The sequence below is a fragment of the Anarhichas minor genome, unplaced genomic scaffold, assembly GCF_050575085.1.
Source record: "Anarhichas minor isolate MPS153535 unplaced genomic scaffold, ASM5057508v1 ptg000014l, whole genome shotgun sequence".
NCBI classification, from domain to species: Eukaryota; Metazoa; Chordata; class Actinopteri; order Perciformes; family Anarhichadidae; genus Anarhichas; species Anarhichas minor.
In genome coordinates, this window is record NW_027466460.1 from 5,169,445 (window position 1) to 5,184,505 (window position 15,061).

At 41.0% G+C, this 15,061-nt stretch overlaps 1 protein-coding gene across 4 annotated transcripts in view; it reads left to right on the top strand.

Moving 5' to 3' along the window:
- The window catches only part of rptor (regulatory associated protein of MTOR, complex 1), a 141,028-nt gene that overhangs the window by 11,549 nt on the left and 114,418 nt on the right, over positions 1–15,061 (top strand). For all 4 annotated transcript variants that reach the window (XM_076091161.1, XM_076091163.1, XM_076091162.1 and 1 more), the window contains exons 3-4: positions 282–384; positions 2,569–2,651. In XM_076091161.1, coding sequence (XP_075947276.1) covers positions 282–384; positions 2,569–2,651 — 186 coding nt within the window. The remainder of the gene's footprint in view (positions 1–281; positions 385–2,568; positions 2,652–15,061) is intronic.

Below are 15,061 nucleotides of genomic sequence, written 5' to 3' on the forward strand. Positions count from 1 at the left end.
TTGGATCAATGGTTGGGAAAATGTGGAAGGGAAGAGAATAACTATCTTTTCAGTGACTACTGTTAAGTGTCTCTTGGGCGGGACACTTGACCTTCTCTGCTCCACTGGAGCGTGCTTTGGTTGCCAGCAACAGCAGAGTGTAGTTTATTTTTGAATAAAGATGTAATGTGGTTTTGTAAAGCATTAATAATGAACCCACTGTTCTGATCCACTGGTGTGATCCATGAATGATCCACATGAGTGATGTGAGGATAACGTGTGTTCTGTGTCTCCTCCCCCAGATGAAGACTGTGAGTGTAGCGCTGGTGTTGTGTCTCAACGTGGGAGTGGACCCTCCTGATGTGGTCAAGACCTCCCCCTGCGCCAGACTGGAGTGCTGGATAGGTGAGTCCACACAGACGCATGAATGCAAAAGGGTCATCAGGTAACCTAAAAATGCGAAAGGCCAGTGTTTGGTTTATTTGTTCAGCGCTACTGTAGAAACACGACAGTGCAACATGGCGGACTCCGCTTCGTATGTAGGTATAAACGGCTCATCTAAGTAACAAAAAGACAACTAGTTTCAGATGGTTATACACTAATGAAAACATAGTTATGAATATTATACTCCATTTCAGCCAATAAATCCTACTAACTGTTTCTTTAAATATGATGTGTACATTCTGAACTGTGCTGCCTGCTGCCTTTTCTCAGGCACAAGTGTTAAATTGTGTGATTGATGCAAATGCACAAACTCACTGTCTACAACTGGGGTCAAAAGTAGCACTCCTTCTTTTGAACGTACCGGTATTAGAGATGCACCGATCGATCGGTTGCCGATAAGAGCGGTTTTCAGCTGATCGTCCGTTTGCCCACGTGTGCTACTGCATAATCATTTTACGTGAATTACGCGAAGGTAGGTTATAATACTATCAAGAATGTGTTCAAATGTAATCTTGTAAAATTTAGTTTTTGGAGAGAGATTTTAATAAATACAATTGTTTGAAGGAGATATTATCAATTTACTTTAACTTCCTAATACTTGTACTTATCAGCTAATAATACATAACTAAAACTACAAATGCAGAGTTTTCTAGTAATCAAAGCAAGTATTGAAATAAAAGGCAGTCTAACGGCACCGTAAATGACATTAATATAAACACAATCAGACAAAATCAGACTCATACTAGCATGTTTTTATCTTTTTTATAAACGCTACAACAATGCAGTGAAGCAAAGAGAAAGCAGGAGAAAAAGAGACAAAGACTGAATATAGCGCAATATTCATAACAGGCGTTACATAATTGCATATCGTTGTGTTATCGTGGACATGTGAGGACCTCACCTGTTTCAGTAGTCCACCTCATCCTGAAAATAACATAAGGTATGCCTAGTTAGGACATGTAGTGACTATATATCTATACTAAAAGCCTGTAAATATCAAGTGTAACAATGTGCAGGAAAGCTTAGGGTTGTTAGGTGGTGGTAAAGCATGCAATACTAGTGTGAGCTGAAAGTTGATAGTAAAAGTTAGCTGTTACTTTGTAACATTTAGGAACATTCTCATGGGGACTCAATTCATAAGGCCTCTGTCAACTAAGGATGAAGCAGTCTGCCCCCACCCACCAGAAGCACACAACATGACACAGAACAAAAACAAAAGTAACATCTCCGTTGAATGGGAAAACGTCAAAACCATTGTTGAGCTCCCCTGAGACTGCTTGACTTTTTGGAGTGTGGAGAACACATAAAAGAAGGCGCTCAGTTCAAAGTTTCTGAAACTTTCTCGGTGGCTGCTGAGAACGCTGACATTGTGCAGACCTGCCACTTGGTTTTTGAGACGGTGTTTGAGACATTTAAGTGATAACGGCAATCCTTAAATACACCGTGTTGTTTAAGTTGAAATGCATAAAGCAACAGCTACATGTTAATAGAAACACGCACATCTACTTTTCAGTGGCAGTGGTGTGTGTGAAAACCTTTTATATACTGGCATCGTTTAAATTTCATAATAACAACAATTGCAGTGTTATGTGCCATATAGGAACCTTAAAGCTGCCATTTCTGATAGATCAGCAAACACATCTTTTCTTTTTGTTGTGATAACACATCTACATAGGCCTTGTTCATCATAAGGGCAGTGGTTTAATTTTCAGCATACAGCTTACCGGTATCTGCCGACACATTCTTCTCTGCCTGCTGAGCGCAATTTGAGCTGTCCTGAATTTATATTCTGCTATTCTTCATGTCATATTGATTTAGTCTCATCATTATGTCAACCTCAGAGGCTACTGCTTTTTCTCTCCAAACTCTGCTGTTGATTTAACCAAGAAGTAATCCTTTGATGCTGAGATTATAAACTTACCTCTATAATCATGGCATGGAAGTGTTTTGTTACTCGAATATTGATAAATTGATTATTTGGATGACTTCATTTTACTGGAACCAATTGACGGCAATGGAAATGTGTGTGGTGAATAATATAATTATGTTTGATTTGTCAGCTCCAGATTGAACGAGAGTGTTTTTGCTCTGCTGTGACTGTCGTGTGCGATCGCAGTGTGTTTACACTCTGTGTTTTCTTGCCAGATCCTCTGTCGATGAGTCCACAGAAAGCCCTGGAGACCATCGGGGCCAATCTGCAGAAGCAATACGAAAACTGGCAACCCAGGGTGAGTCGGTTCACATGAACCAGCCTCCCTCCTTCTCTTGAACGTGCTTATAATGATACATAGACCGCATCCACTAACTCATTCACACCACTGTAAGATGCATACAGAGTTTAATCAAATAAGGCTTCCAATAAAACACTTAGAAATTAAAAAAATGTAATTATATGCATTCCAAGACTTGACCGTGGTCATATCATATTATTACTTATGGGTTTTTGGCTTCCATTGAGCCATTCTCATGTTTTTTCAACAATGTTTCAGAGATTGTTTTATAGATGTTGGCAGACTATCCAGAGTATCTGATTTTTGCCAACTCTGTGAACCTTACTAATGGTAGTCACCCTTCCCAGTACTTTATCATAAGGTCTTTTAACACACAGTGGCTTCTGTTGATTCTAAACGTGTTTTCTTTGGATATCACTTCAAAGGCATCTGTTTCTAGTCTCTGGGTTCAAGTGCTACAAACACAATCCCGTGCAGATCATTCCTACGTAATGCTGTGAGAACTTGGCAGACAAAACATTGTGATGTATGTGAGAAAGACAGTGACTGCAGCTGTCATGGTAACTCTGTGCCTCCTACGTTATTCCCTGTGTTTACGTTTAGTAATCATTTGAATATGTAATAGGATGAATGGGTTTATTATAGATATTCAATTCTGTCAGCTTTAATGGACTTCCTTTATGCATTTTTCCAACAAAGCACAGATGCATCATTTTGTTCTTGTAAATTCAGCTGTTAGAAGTGTATTTGTTTACATGCATTCATATCATTGCCAGCAGTTGCAGCTGTTTGCGAGCTCAGTGTTTTCCCAGAGGCTACTGGGTCTGTTGGAAAAGACATATTTTGCTGAAGAAAAGACTGAATTGTGCTCTAAAGCTAGGGAAGAAGGAAAAGACCATAACTGCTCGGGCTACAGGAAATCTTATCTATGCAGATGACTGCCCACATTCTAAGTGGCCAGTGTTTTATAGCGCTTTTGTAGAGTGCTGCAAGAATGAGTCCTAAAAGCCCGTAAATGAGTTTGCATTGTTCTTCCAATTCTCTCAGCTCAAAGTCAGTGGGATTTTTGAATGGGCTTTTGGTCAGATGCCCGATTTTAACATTTATTCTACGACAGAATATGTTAGTAAATACCCCAATTGTGAATTTTGAAGCTTTTACGTTAAAAAGGCTAAATCATACTACTCAATGTCATCGCGCTGAACACTAGTCCACCTTTAGCTTTGTGGTGGTGACATTAAGTCATGCGACTGTTGTTGCACTTATGACTTCTGGTGACTAGTAGTTCTCTTTAATAGTTATGTTGAATACACTTATTGTAAGTCGCTTTGGATAAAAGCGTCTGTTAAATGACTGTAATGTAATGTAGTGTAGTTCATTAATAGCCTAAAGTCAGCTTTTTACTTCTAACGATCGTGTTTACGCTTCAAATATCATAAAAAGTGGAGTTCATTTGTGGAGATTATATTGCTGAACAAACTTGGAAGTTTAATAAACATTTGTTTGCCACAGAGCTACATGCCGAGGTGGCCTGGCTCACATAAAGCTCAGAACTCGGTGAGATCTGGACAGCGTACGGGTAGAATCCGAACAGTTTATCAAACGTACGTCCTGCATCCTCTTCCTCTCCCGAGCAAGAGCAAATGGGAGGAGAGGAGAACAACTGTTCCGATCCGGCGCATCCGATCACAAAAGTCCCATTGGAAAAGTGTCACCACAACTTTAGTCCCACTGGCTCCTCAAATTCAAGACGTTTCTAGCTGAATGAGACACACACATGACAGGGATTGTTACAAACAGCAGGGAGACCTCACACACCTCACTGAAGCTCCTAAGTGAATGTGAAAGTTACCACTTGAGGATCCACCATGAGCATATTAGCATTTAGTATTTAACCACACCTAGCATACACCTGTTGATCACGCAACATCTCTTCTATCTGGGTCACTTATCACAGTGTTTCCCAAACTTTGTTTCTGAAGAGCCACTTAAAAAATGCAAACACTTAAAATCTGATTCGAGCAGTTGTTGCATTTGCAGATATTGGATTTGAATTGCATTTCAAACCACCTGCGAATATGTTTTATATCCGGTCAGAAAGGATTGGATTTAATCATGCCTTTTCTTCTGTTGAGACTTTGTAACAAAATCTCTTATTAGTATTAGAAAGTCAGATCTTCGCTGTATGTGGGACGGGTTGATGATGATGGAGGGTTCTTTTAAAGCAGGTCTAGAGGCAGAGCTGAAAGGCAGAAGGTGAAAAAGATACAAGTTGGTGAGGACAACTATAGTGGCATCGTAGCTGGTGAGTTGCCGCAGCGTCAAAGTGGATATCATCTTGTTGCTTGGAACTGTAGAGCGCTCCACAGCCATTTAAAAACAGCTTATAATGAGGATGTGAAAGTAAAAAAACACAAACAATGTTTGGCTGTTTGGTAAGATAGTACAGAAGTAAAACATGCGGTAAGAGGAGGTGGAGGAATGGACGTCTCTGGAGAGAGCAGCCAAAGGAATGTAGGCTCGGTTGACCCTGGAGGTCAGCAGTGAATGGTGATGGGAGTGCAGGAGGAGGAGTGGGAGGGTGAGAAAGCTGTTCCTTTTTTCAGCCTGAGGATTCACAGCTCTGCAGCATCTCACCACAGAGCTGCGTTCGCCAACACACCTTACATAAACTGATGACAAAGCAATCAATTACACACCAGCTATTTACCTGCTTGGCCACTGCAATGAGAAATGTTGTTACAAGTTAGTTTTGGGTGGGTGGAGTTGCTAAACATTAGACCTAAGAGCAAATGTTAAATCTATTTTGTCACATTTTCCTTGTGTCGGGATGCAGTTGAGCTGCCCAGAGGGTTAAGCTGTGCCAACCTGCCGTCACGAATCCATTTCTGAACTCTCGCATTAACTCTCATGGCCAGAAAACACTGTGAAAGGCAAACACAGTCTTTGCTTTTGTCCATTCACTTTCTTTACCAACACTACATCACTATATCTACCTCTTGTTGGCTTGAAGTTAAGAGCTCTGACAGCAGATTGTCCAACATACTGTCCAGCAGTCTCTGTGATGAAACCCAACTTAAATTAGCTCAGTGAACCGGATACAGCTCATCTTCATAACACCAGAAGTTCCTTTATTTTATACTTGTATACATGTTCTGACCTTTTTAGGAGATTTACATCATTGATAGATATGACAGAACAAGCAGTCATAATCCAGTGGACCCTTTATATCACAATTACACTATATGTGTGTGATTGCACTGCAAAGATTCAAGAAACAAACGCAAGATAAATCAAGTATTAATTAAAATAAAAAAGTTATTGGCACTAAAAATAAAAAAGTTCCTAATGTCTACTTATGAATGACATCAGCAATCAAGATGGTGGAAGGATAGAAAGGATAGATTCTCCACATAATTACTGAAAGGAAACTATACTCGTTGACATTTTAAAGTGATACATTTAAGGTGATCCTCAATTTGAAGACGGATCATAACTTCTTTGATCTCTTCTGTCAAAGCAGGAGGGCAGGCCGCCTTCCAGCAAACACAGCTGCTGCTAAATCAACCAAGAAGGAAATCTCGAGCATTCTCACTTTAAAGCAACTTAGTGCAGCTTTGAAAAGGACGCCTACGCTGTCAGCCGGCCTTAGTGCTGCTACACAATCACAATCAGGTTCTACACGGTTAGATTTTTTGATACCCAGATATCATTGATTTTTTAAACTTTAGCGTTTGTTGTCTCCTCGTTTTTCTTTTTATTAATCTAATGGGCAGTTTAAGTCGGAGCGGGTCTGGGTTTTTTTTTTGCCAGCAAGGGTGTCATTGCTTCATAAAGGCAGCCAGATGTCTTCAGTCTCTCACTGACAAACTGCTAATGTTGCCGGTCAGAAACATGTGATTGCTAAGATGGCAACATGTGGTTAAGTTGCAACATATAAAATAAACAACAAAGAAAACTTGCCAAACTGGTTTTAAAAATAGCAAAACCAACACACATCCACTCATTTGTACAAGTGTTGGATTTTTGTATTTGTGATTAAGACTACTTGCTCTCTCTTACAAAGCAAAGAATCTCCTATATGTGGGGTTGTCCTTTGCAACCTTTTTTATATGAAGTGCCATTTTACAATTCAAATTGGGTGCTGTTGTATCGGAGTATTTTTACGAGTAGGAGTACATGAGCACAGTAACTCATTGATACTCGATATCCGATACCAATATTGGTACATTCCCATTTCAGTGTGTATAAATTCTTCATTCAGTTTATTTGTCTTTGTTGTTGTTGTCCAAAGACGGTCTTTACTTTGCTGCCTGTGCCATTATGGAGTGTGGCTGTACGGTGTTACATTATGTGCCAGACTGGATTCAACCTTGTACTGCTTTTGTATCACACAGACACATCAACAAAGACGAGAAGCTATTCAGATGCTTCTCTTTGAGCTTTCCGTCTCAACATGCCTTCTCTGCCCTCCGATTCTCTTTCAAGCTTTGCTTGTTCTCTCTCTCCTTTTCTCTCTCTGCATGTCACCCCTTTTTTCTCCTCTCTTTCTGCTTTTTGTTTTATGATTCAAATTTGTGAGTTTAAAATTCTACCCTCTTGACCTGCTAGATGTTTGGTAGTCACTGAGATGAAAAGCAGCGTGCTTGTCTTGTCAAATGGTCATTTCAAAGTCACGCAGTAGTTGAACATGTTTGAGCTGTCGGACAGGTTTACGCCACATCTCTGGTCAGTATAACAGTCATCTCTCCTTTGGTCTGTATTTTTCTGTGTTACTGCGGTGTCCTCCATCTCTCTATGTATCTAACTCTCATGTCTGGCTGCAGCCGGTGAACCCCTGTTGTCCACTTCACTAACTGTCTCTGCATTATGTATCAGTGAGCTGCAGCTCAAACACTTGGCTACTGATCAGCTCTGAGGTCTTCTCTTATCCCCCTGGAAACACCACGCTTCACAGCGGAGGAAGAGCACGAGTGCAGAACTTCTGTTATCGGTAACAAATGAAATGCATGCTTTAAGCTTGTGTAATGTACCATAACACATTTGTCATGCACCAGGATACTGAGAGGCCATGACGACACTTTTCACTTTTCCTTAATAATAATGAACATACGTCTGTGGGCCAGCTGACGTGCCAAATTTGTCAACAGTTACAAATGCCACACGCATCAGTAACATCATCCACATATTATTTTCGGGTCCAAGGACGGAGGGTGTCGAGTGCTGTGCAGATTGTAAAGCCCCCTGAGGAAAATGTGTGATTTTTCGTATTAGGCTTTATCAATAAATTGACTTGACTATCTGTAATGGCAGCATGTTGACACATTTTATTGTGTTTATTTGGTCTTTTTGTGTTCAACCAAATGGGGAAAGCGATAGAAGTGTTGGCTACGTTCAGTTTTTATCAGTACAGGTGTTCAAAGGGGCCCTCCGCTGATTTTACACACAAAGCTCATCATGAAGAGTTCTTCTCAGTCTGTGAGAATAAATTAACTAATGACATTTTGGATGCACATGGATGGGAACTGCAACTTGAATGGCTATTATAGGCATACAACCATGAGGCGGTCATTGTAGTTCTCCCATAAAGCAAGATGCAAACAGCTGGAATTGGCAGAGAAATTCCGAGCAGTGACGCACCCATGTGACTAAAGACGATACCCGTCTAGATGAGTTTGTGAAACTGTCTAGTGTATTGTGTATTGACCCTTTATTTTGGACAGTGGATCCAGTAATTAACTAGGTGTCGAAAGTGTGACATGAAATTAGGAACACATACACACCGTGTAATGGCTGCTTGTAATATTGTAATAATTGTATTGTGAATGGATACTGAAGCAATGATGAGATTATCATTTTCAATTCTAAAACGTATGTTTGGTGTTTTGTGTAAAGGACTGTTATCTTTTCATGAAATGTCAGTTTCACAACAACAGAAGAATTTCCCATGCCGGTCCTTGATGACAGAGATAATGATGATTGGTTGAAGTCTCTACATCACGTGGAAAAAAATCATGTGAGGATAATAACAACCAAAATCATGTGAGGATAACAATGTGTGGTCTTGTGCAGCTGTGACCAGCAATGGGGAAATGTGGTTTGGTCACATCTAGTGTGCCAATCATTTTCACACATTCTTATTTCTGTTAGTCATTTTGAAAAATAAAAACAATATCCTGGCTGATTCAGTAAAAAAATATGTTGATCTTTTGGTGGTTATAGAGCTTCAAGCTGAATAACCAACGCACACTACCCACTACATTATTCCCTCGGGGGACCCCTGACAGCTGCCAAATCACCTGAATCCCATTTGAGTTTAATTGATGACCAGCGTGTGCAGGAAGCTGCGGAGTGAATAAAGCAATGCACAAACGCTCTTAATGGTCTCCCCTAACTGCTCCTCATGCCCTGAGTCCAATAGGAGCCACAGAGAAAACCATTAGCCCACTGGAAGACTTATGCACGGCCCATCGATAAACAATGTGCCTTTGGGGAGGGCTACAGGTCAACGCTGCCATATGCTGGTGTGTGTGCACCATATGAGAGGGAGATTATTGATCAGCTCTCTCACTGCTGCTGATCACCTCCTAAATATCCCACTAAACTATAGTTTGGATGCCTCAAGCCATCTCGTGTTGATAGATGGATGGAGATTAACTCCAGTTTGTGGTGATATTGAGGTGATGCAGAACGCTTATTGTTCTTCTCAACTGCAGTAGAGGTACAGTATATGATCCACAGGGTTTTTCCTGACTGTGAGCATGAGCGGTCGGCGTACAGTAGGGATTCATTTTTTCACCGAAAATTTGACATTTACTGTCACGGGAACATAAGCACACTACTCCGGGAATCCTGGAAAATCCAGAGCATTTCGCCCTCCTTTGCTGGTGGACTATGAACAAATGTTAAGTGTGCATGCCGCAACCTATTGTTCCGCACTCCTACTACTAACACTACTAAACAGCCCAAAGAGCTGGACAGCCCGACTCTGGTTAGTAAAAGTGAGATGAAATATTACTTTTAAAACCACATGGAGAGTTCGGTAAAAGCCTGATTCTGGACAGTAAGAGATCCCTTTAGTGCTAGCGTCACAGCGGAGCGTTGTCAAAACTATGCAGTTTTTGTTTTGCTTGTACAACAGTTTGATAAATGGTTATCAAACACATTCAGAGACGATTTAAATTGATATTTTTATTCTCAGTTATTATCATGGTGCTGGCTAAAACACTGCACTACTAAGCTCGGGGTTGGGACCCAAAGTAGGCTGCAGTTTTATTTATTTTATTTTTTTTATTTTTTCCAAAATATTTTACCTAATCAATAACTGTGTGAAATGAAGATTATCAAGGTTAATGCACAGATCTCCAAATATGGCACATCTGTATTGTACATGGTATCGTAGTCCTTGTTTGCTTTTAGTAGTGTTACGAAGCATAGAGAGTCTGAGTAGATAAGTAAAATGTATCAACTTGATGCTTCATTGACAGTCTTGTCACAGTGTAGGGAAGCACCATGGCCAGATTTTTTGCGGCTCATTTTTTGTAACTACTGTAGCATTTATGTATTGCGGAATTAGCCAGCTAGCTAGCTAACTAGTGGACAGCTGGCTAGTTTGCTCGTTCCAAAATGAGCCGAACAGCAAGCTGGTTGCCAATGGTCTCTGGAGCTGCTAGGTTGAAGGGAATTCCCAGGCTTTTCGAAAAGCAAACAATAATAATTTATAACATGGTAACTGAATGATATTGATGGTAACATCAATGATAACATTAATGACAACTCTGTTCTATTAAGGTGAGCTAGTTCCCGTTCCTTGCTATTTGTGCACAAAGCGTGTAATGACTCGCTCTTTGCCATGCTGCTGTGTCCACAGTGACTCACCTCTCTGTGTCTGCACTCAGCGAGCTAAAGTCTCTGCTGTGCTCAGAGACTAATGGCCAGTGTTTGTCTATTAATATTCTTCTTCTTCTTCTTATTATTATATCCTGATGCTCCTGTGCAAATATGTTGAAGACCTTATTATATGTGTGCATGTGTTGGCATGGACCTTGTGGAGAGGATGCAGAGCAGGAGGGGACAACACAGGAGGCCAAGATGTGACTCAGCAGATAAAGATTCACCACCTACAATTCATTTATAAAATATAGAATGTGTGACTGCCTGACTGCAAGTGCATGCCAATCCAGCAAGCTTCCAGTGTGGCAGAGAGTGGGCACGGGTGCATTGTTGTGTTGAAGGACAATCGTGCAAATTGGAGGCGGATCCAATCAGAATCTGACTTTCTGAATTTAAACTGTGGAGTGCTCGGTGTCCTGGATGACAAAATTGCCCGTCCCTGCAGAAATTAACCTCACCCCCGTCACCCTGCTTTACCCTCTATGCACTGATCGTCCAGAGCTACATGGTCTGCATGTTTCTGTTCTTTATTTTTAACATGGCTTCGCCCAGCCAGCCATCGAGGAAATTTGACATTCAAATTCTCTTTTCTTCTGTGCTTTGAGTTCAAATGTCTCTCAAAACTGTCCAATCCCCAGGCTATCGGCCAATGAAACTGTTGGTAGTATGGTGGTATGTTGAACTTTCAACATCAAGGTCAGACTTGATTGGTCAGTTTGTTGAAATACGGACTTGTCACTAAAATGAGAATAGCTGGCCCACCTTAAAGGTCGGTACACATTAAGGGTGTCTTAGCCGATGTTGTTGTTGAATTTGGGGCTAACCCTCTTCTCTTAATTCAGCAGTTGGCAAGCAAGACACGGGAACTTGGCTTGAATCTTGAGGAGTTGTAGCATTTAATTAATCAAGAAATAGCCTGAACTGTGCACTGGCAGTGAGTGACAGTGACAATATGTCTGTACATCACAGGTCACTGTGAACATTTGCCCTGTCAAGGAACTGATTAGTACACACACAAGTTTGACTTGTCCTCATTCTCTGCATATCAACTACTGAGTCAACTGTTACACATATAGATGAATGCACATGTCATGTAGCTGGAGAGCTTCTTATTTCCTGTATGTTATCATACAAAGTATGATGACTTCAATAAACTGTGTGAACTTATTGTCTGGTTAGTAACTAGCTAACCGTTAGCACGCCGGCTAGCTTGGTGAGCTATTGTGACTGACTAGTGCTAGCATGTTCAGGGTTGATTAGAATGTTGGCGGTCCCTGTCACCGGGCCTCTGACACCACCTACTTCACAAGGACATGTGGAGGAATTTCGCCGTGCCACTTTCTGGGGCGACTAACAATTCCTGCGTGATCTCGTGAGAATCCCATGTTCCCATTGCCAACAAAGCATCCTATAATGGGGATTAATATCCTTGCTGCACTTGCACTGACATACAAGAGTCTGTGTAATCATAAATTATGACACTGAGTGTACTGTATCTATACAGCAATGGCGAGCGGGATGTTAGTCAGTTTTTCCTGTTTTGACATGAGAAAGAATTGAGAAGTAGCTTCTGCGACTGCTGAACAGCGTGACTAATGAATTGTAAGTAATGAGCTGTTTTGTCAGTTATTGCTGTAAGCAATGATTGCTGTAGACACAGCAAATGTGCAGAGGCCTCCTTGTTCTTTTAACGGCAGTTCAAATGATCAGGCTGCACGGATTGATAATAATTAAGTCTCTCTTTTTTTTTTTTTATGCCTGAAGTGGCTTCAATTAAAGAGTGAGTTCTTCCAATTATGCACTTGGCAGATTGTGAGATCAGTCTTCGCGTCCCTTTCTAGTGCAGAATAGAAAGTCTTTATGTCACAACACTGAGACATAGCACTTTCGTTTAGCTGCTACCCAACATCCTTCACTCCCACTGTCAGTCAACTCGACTGTCCTTCACTTTGGCTCTGATTGCTAGTGAATGTGGGGACCTGCACCTCTCACTTTACACTGATTAGTAGGACAGCTGTATGTGTAGATCATTAGTGTCCCCCTCAGTCTTCAACTAATGGCTCCCTTGTCCCTCCCCCTTCTCTCCTCAGGCCGTGTGGCATGTCTGTATCAACGACCTGACCAGCAGTGGCCTTTTAATGGAATCATTTTATAACATGATTTCTACTTCGCTGTCCGTCTTTAAATGTAATCACACTTAACCCTGCAATAAAACAAAATAAGCTTTTTGTTCATTGGCAGATGGTCACTGCTTGAGGATCCATAGATGTTGTGAGGCAGATTTCATTACTCTTTCCATGGGGGCAATCAAACACACATCTGGGAAATGTTAAATTATATGACAAGTCTGCTTGTGTAGTGCGGATGCTCTAAGTGTTTTATTTTTTTTATTTCACCAGCACCACACTGGAACATCTCTGGTCTTGGTTATTTGTTTCCCTAATAGGATTAATGTGGGTTCAAGGGAAATCTTACATGGGTTCTTATTTGTATACTTGGAGGAAAGAGTGAGTCTTGCTAACATTTGTGTGGTTGCAGACAGTAAGTAATTCTGGAATATCCAAATTGTAAATTGTCTGGAGGGAACATTTAGGGTCACGTGAATGATCTGGCTCAGTGATCTGACTCATAGGCTTGGAGTTCTGCGAGTCACCTTCCGACCTTATGTAAACCCTCTTTAACGGACTGTAGAAACAACTTTTTTTTTTTTGGGGGGGGGGGGGGGGGACAAAAGTTTAAAACTCTTAAGAACACATTGCAACATTGATATGTTGTCCGTTACACACTATTCTGCACCGTCATTGCACCATTAAGTGAAGAAGACTGACAAGTAAACATGGATGTAAACAAATCAAGATGTAAAATTAAAAAATAAATTGTCACAGGTCAGTTGGTTCCCATATTCAAAAAGACATACATTTTACTGGTTATGGAATCTATGGACTTGAATTAGCAAGGCCCTCCTGGTAACATTCACTATATAACATTGATCCTTATGGTGCTGATTCAATATATATTGAATCTGTATGTGCAATTTGATATCGAAGGTTTTTCTTGTGTTATTTCTCTCTTTGAAACAGGCAAACACATTTTCATTAGGGGGATAGAAAAGAAAAACCACTGCGGATGAACTCTTGAAATGTTGAATAGGCTGTGACTCACTTGACTGAATGAGATACACTGGTGAAAAGCTTTTCTCGAGTCTTTGTTCTTCCTGTAATGCTGTCATGCATGGCCTTGATTTTCCAGACTCCCCACAGTAGCTGATTTAAAGTCGTGCTCAGACTACAGGAGTTTTTTTAATCACAGTTTTAGAATGTAAACCAGTTGCTGCCCATTGCTGGTGATGGTAAACAATACCCAAGTAAGATGGCGGACGATTATCCAAATAGTTATGACTATTATCCACTGTTTTATATCTATGGAGCAATCCACCACCTCACATGACTGCGCGTGACCTCATGGGATGCAGATGTAAACAAAAAGGAGACTTCTGTGGTACAACAACTTGTGGTAGTAATGCTTCGCAGTGAGAAAAAACAAAAGCAAACTGCTAAGTGAGTCTGGATGAGACAGTGTTTGGAGAGATGAGGTCAACACAGGTTGTCTATTCTTCAGAGAGAACAGGAGGTGAGACTTGAACAGTCAGTGTATATATTTGCCAATATCTAGTATGCCAGCTAATGCTAGCCTCAAGGGCTACAATGTTTACAGTTGTTGGGCAATACCGTCAGCTGCTCCGGCTTGTCTCTCTCATTGGCTATTGTGGTCCAACTGTATTATTACTGACGTATCATCCAGATTTTACTCGTTTGAAATGAATCATGGCGGAGTCTGCATCAGTTTGGGAGGATTAAGACTGGATCTGTAATCCCCTCACATTACCACGTAATCCGGGCCAATCATCGGTACCGACGAACATCCTAGACCAGATTTCTCCTCTGATTGTGGGGTAGTGGTGACACTCCTGTAGTCTGTGTTCGGCTTAAGCCTCCTCCTCTGCAATCTTTCCATGATAGTGTGCCTGTAGTTATGCCTTTCCTGGACATTATGTTGATATTGTACCTAATTAAATGTGTTCACACCACAGAAACGGCAACCTGCTGAAGAGCTCAAGTCTGTGAACCATATTAGACCTTCTTCTAAGATTAGGGAGTCAGGAAAATCCTCCCAAAAACCATAAAGCCCAGCCATGCAGTGTTTTACAGGGTTTCTTTCTTCTTCCCTGTCCCTCAGCTTCATTAAAAGGAAGGGAGAGTCTTTTTAGGATTAGAGGGATTTGTAGACTGCCACTGGCAGTGGACAATTGATCATTATACATCTTCTCTGCACTCCACTACTCCGCTTCCCCCTCCTCTCTCTCATTTTCTCATTGTGCTTTTCTTTTAGGCCACGCACTCACTGAAACTCTCATCTTCCCTCCATTTTCTGTTACTGTGCCACCTTTTATTCTCTGGAACAGGGACAGGGCTTAAAAGTATTAATGAAGTAATACATGAAGCTCAAAAATCTCA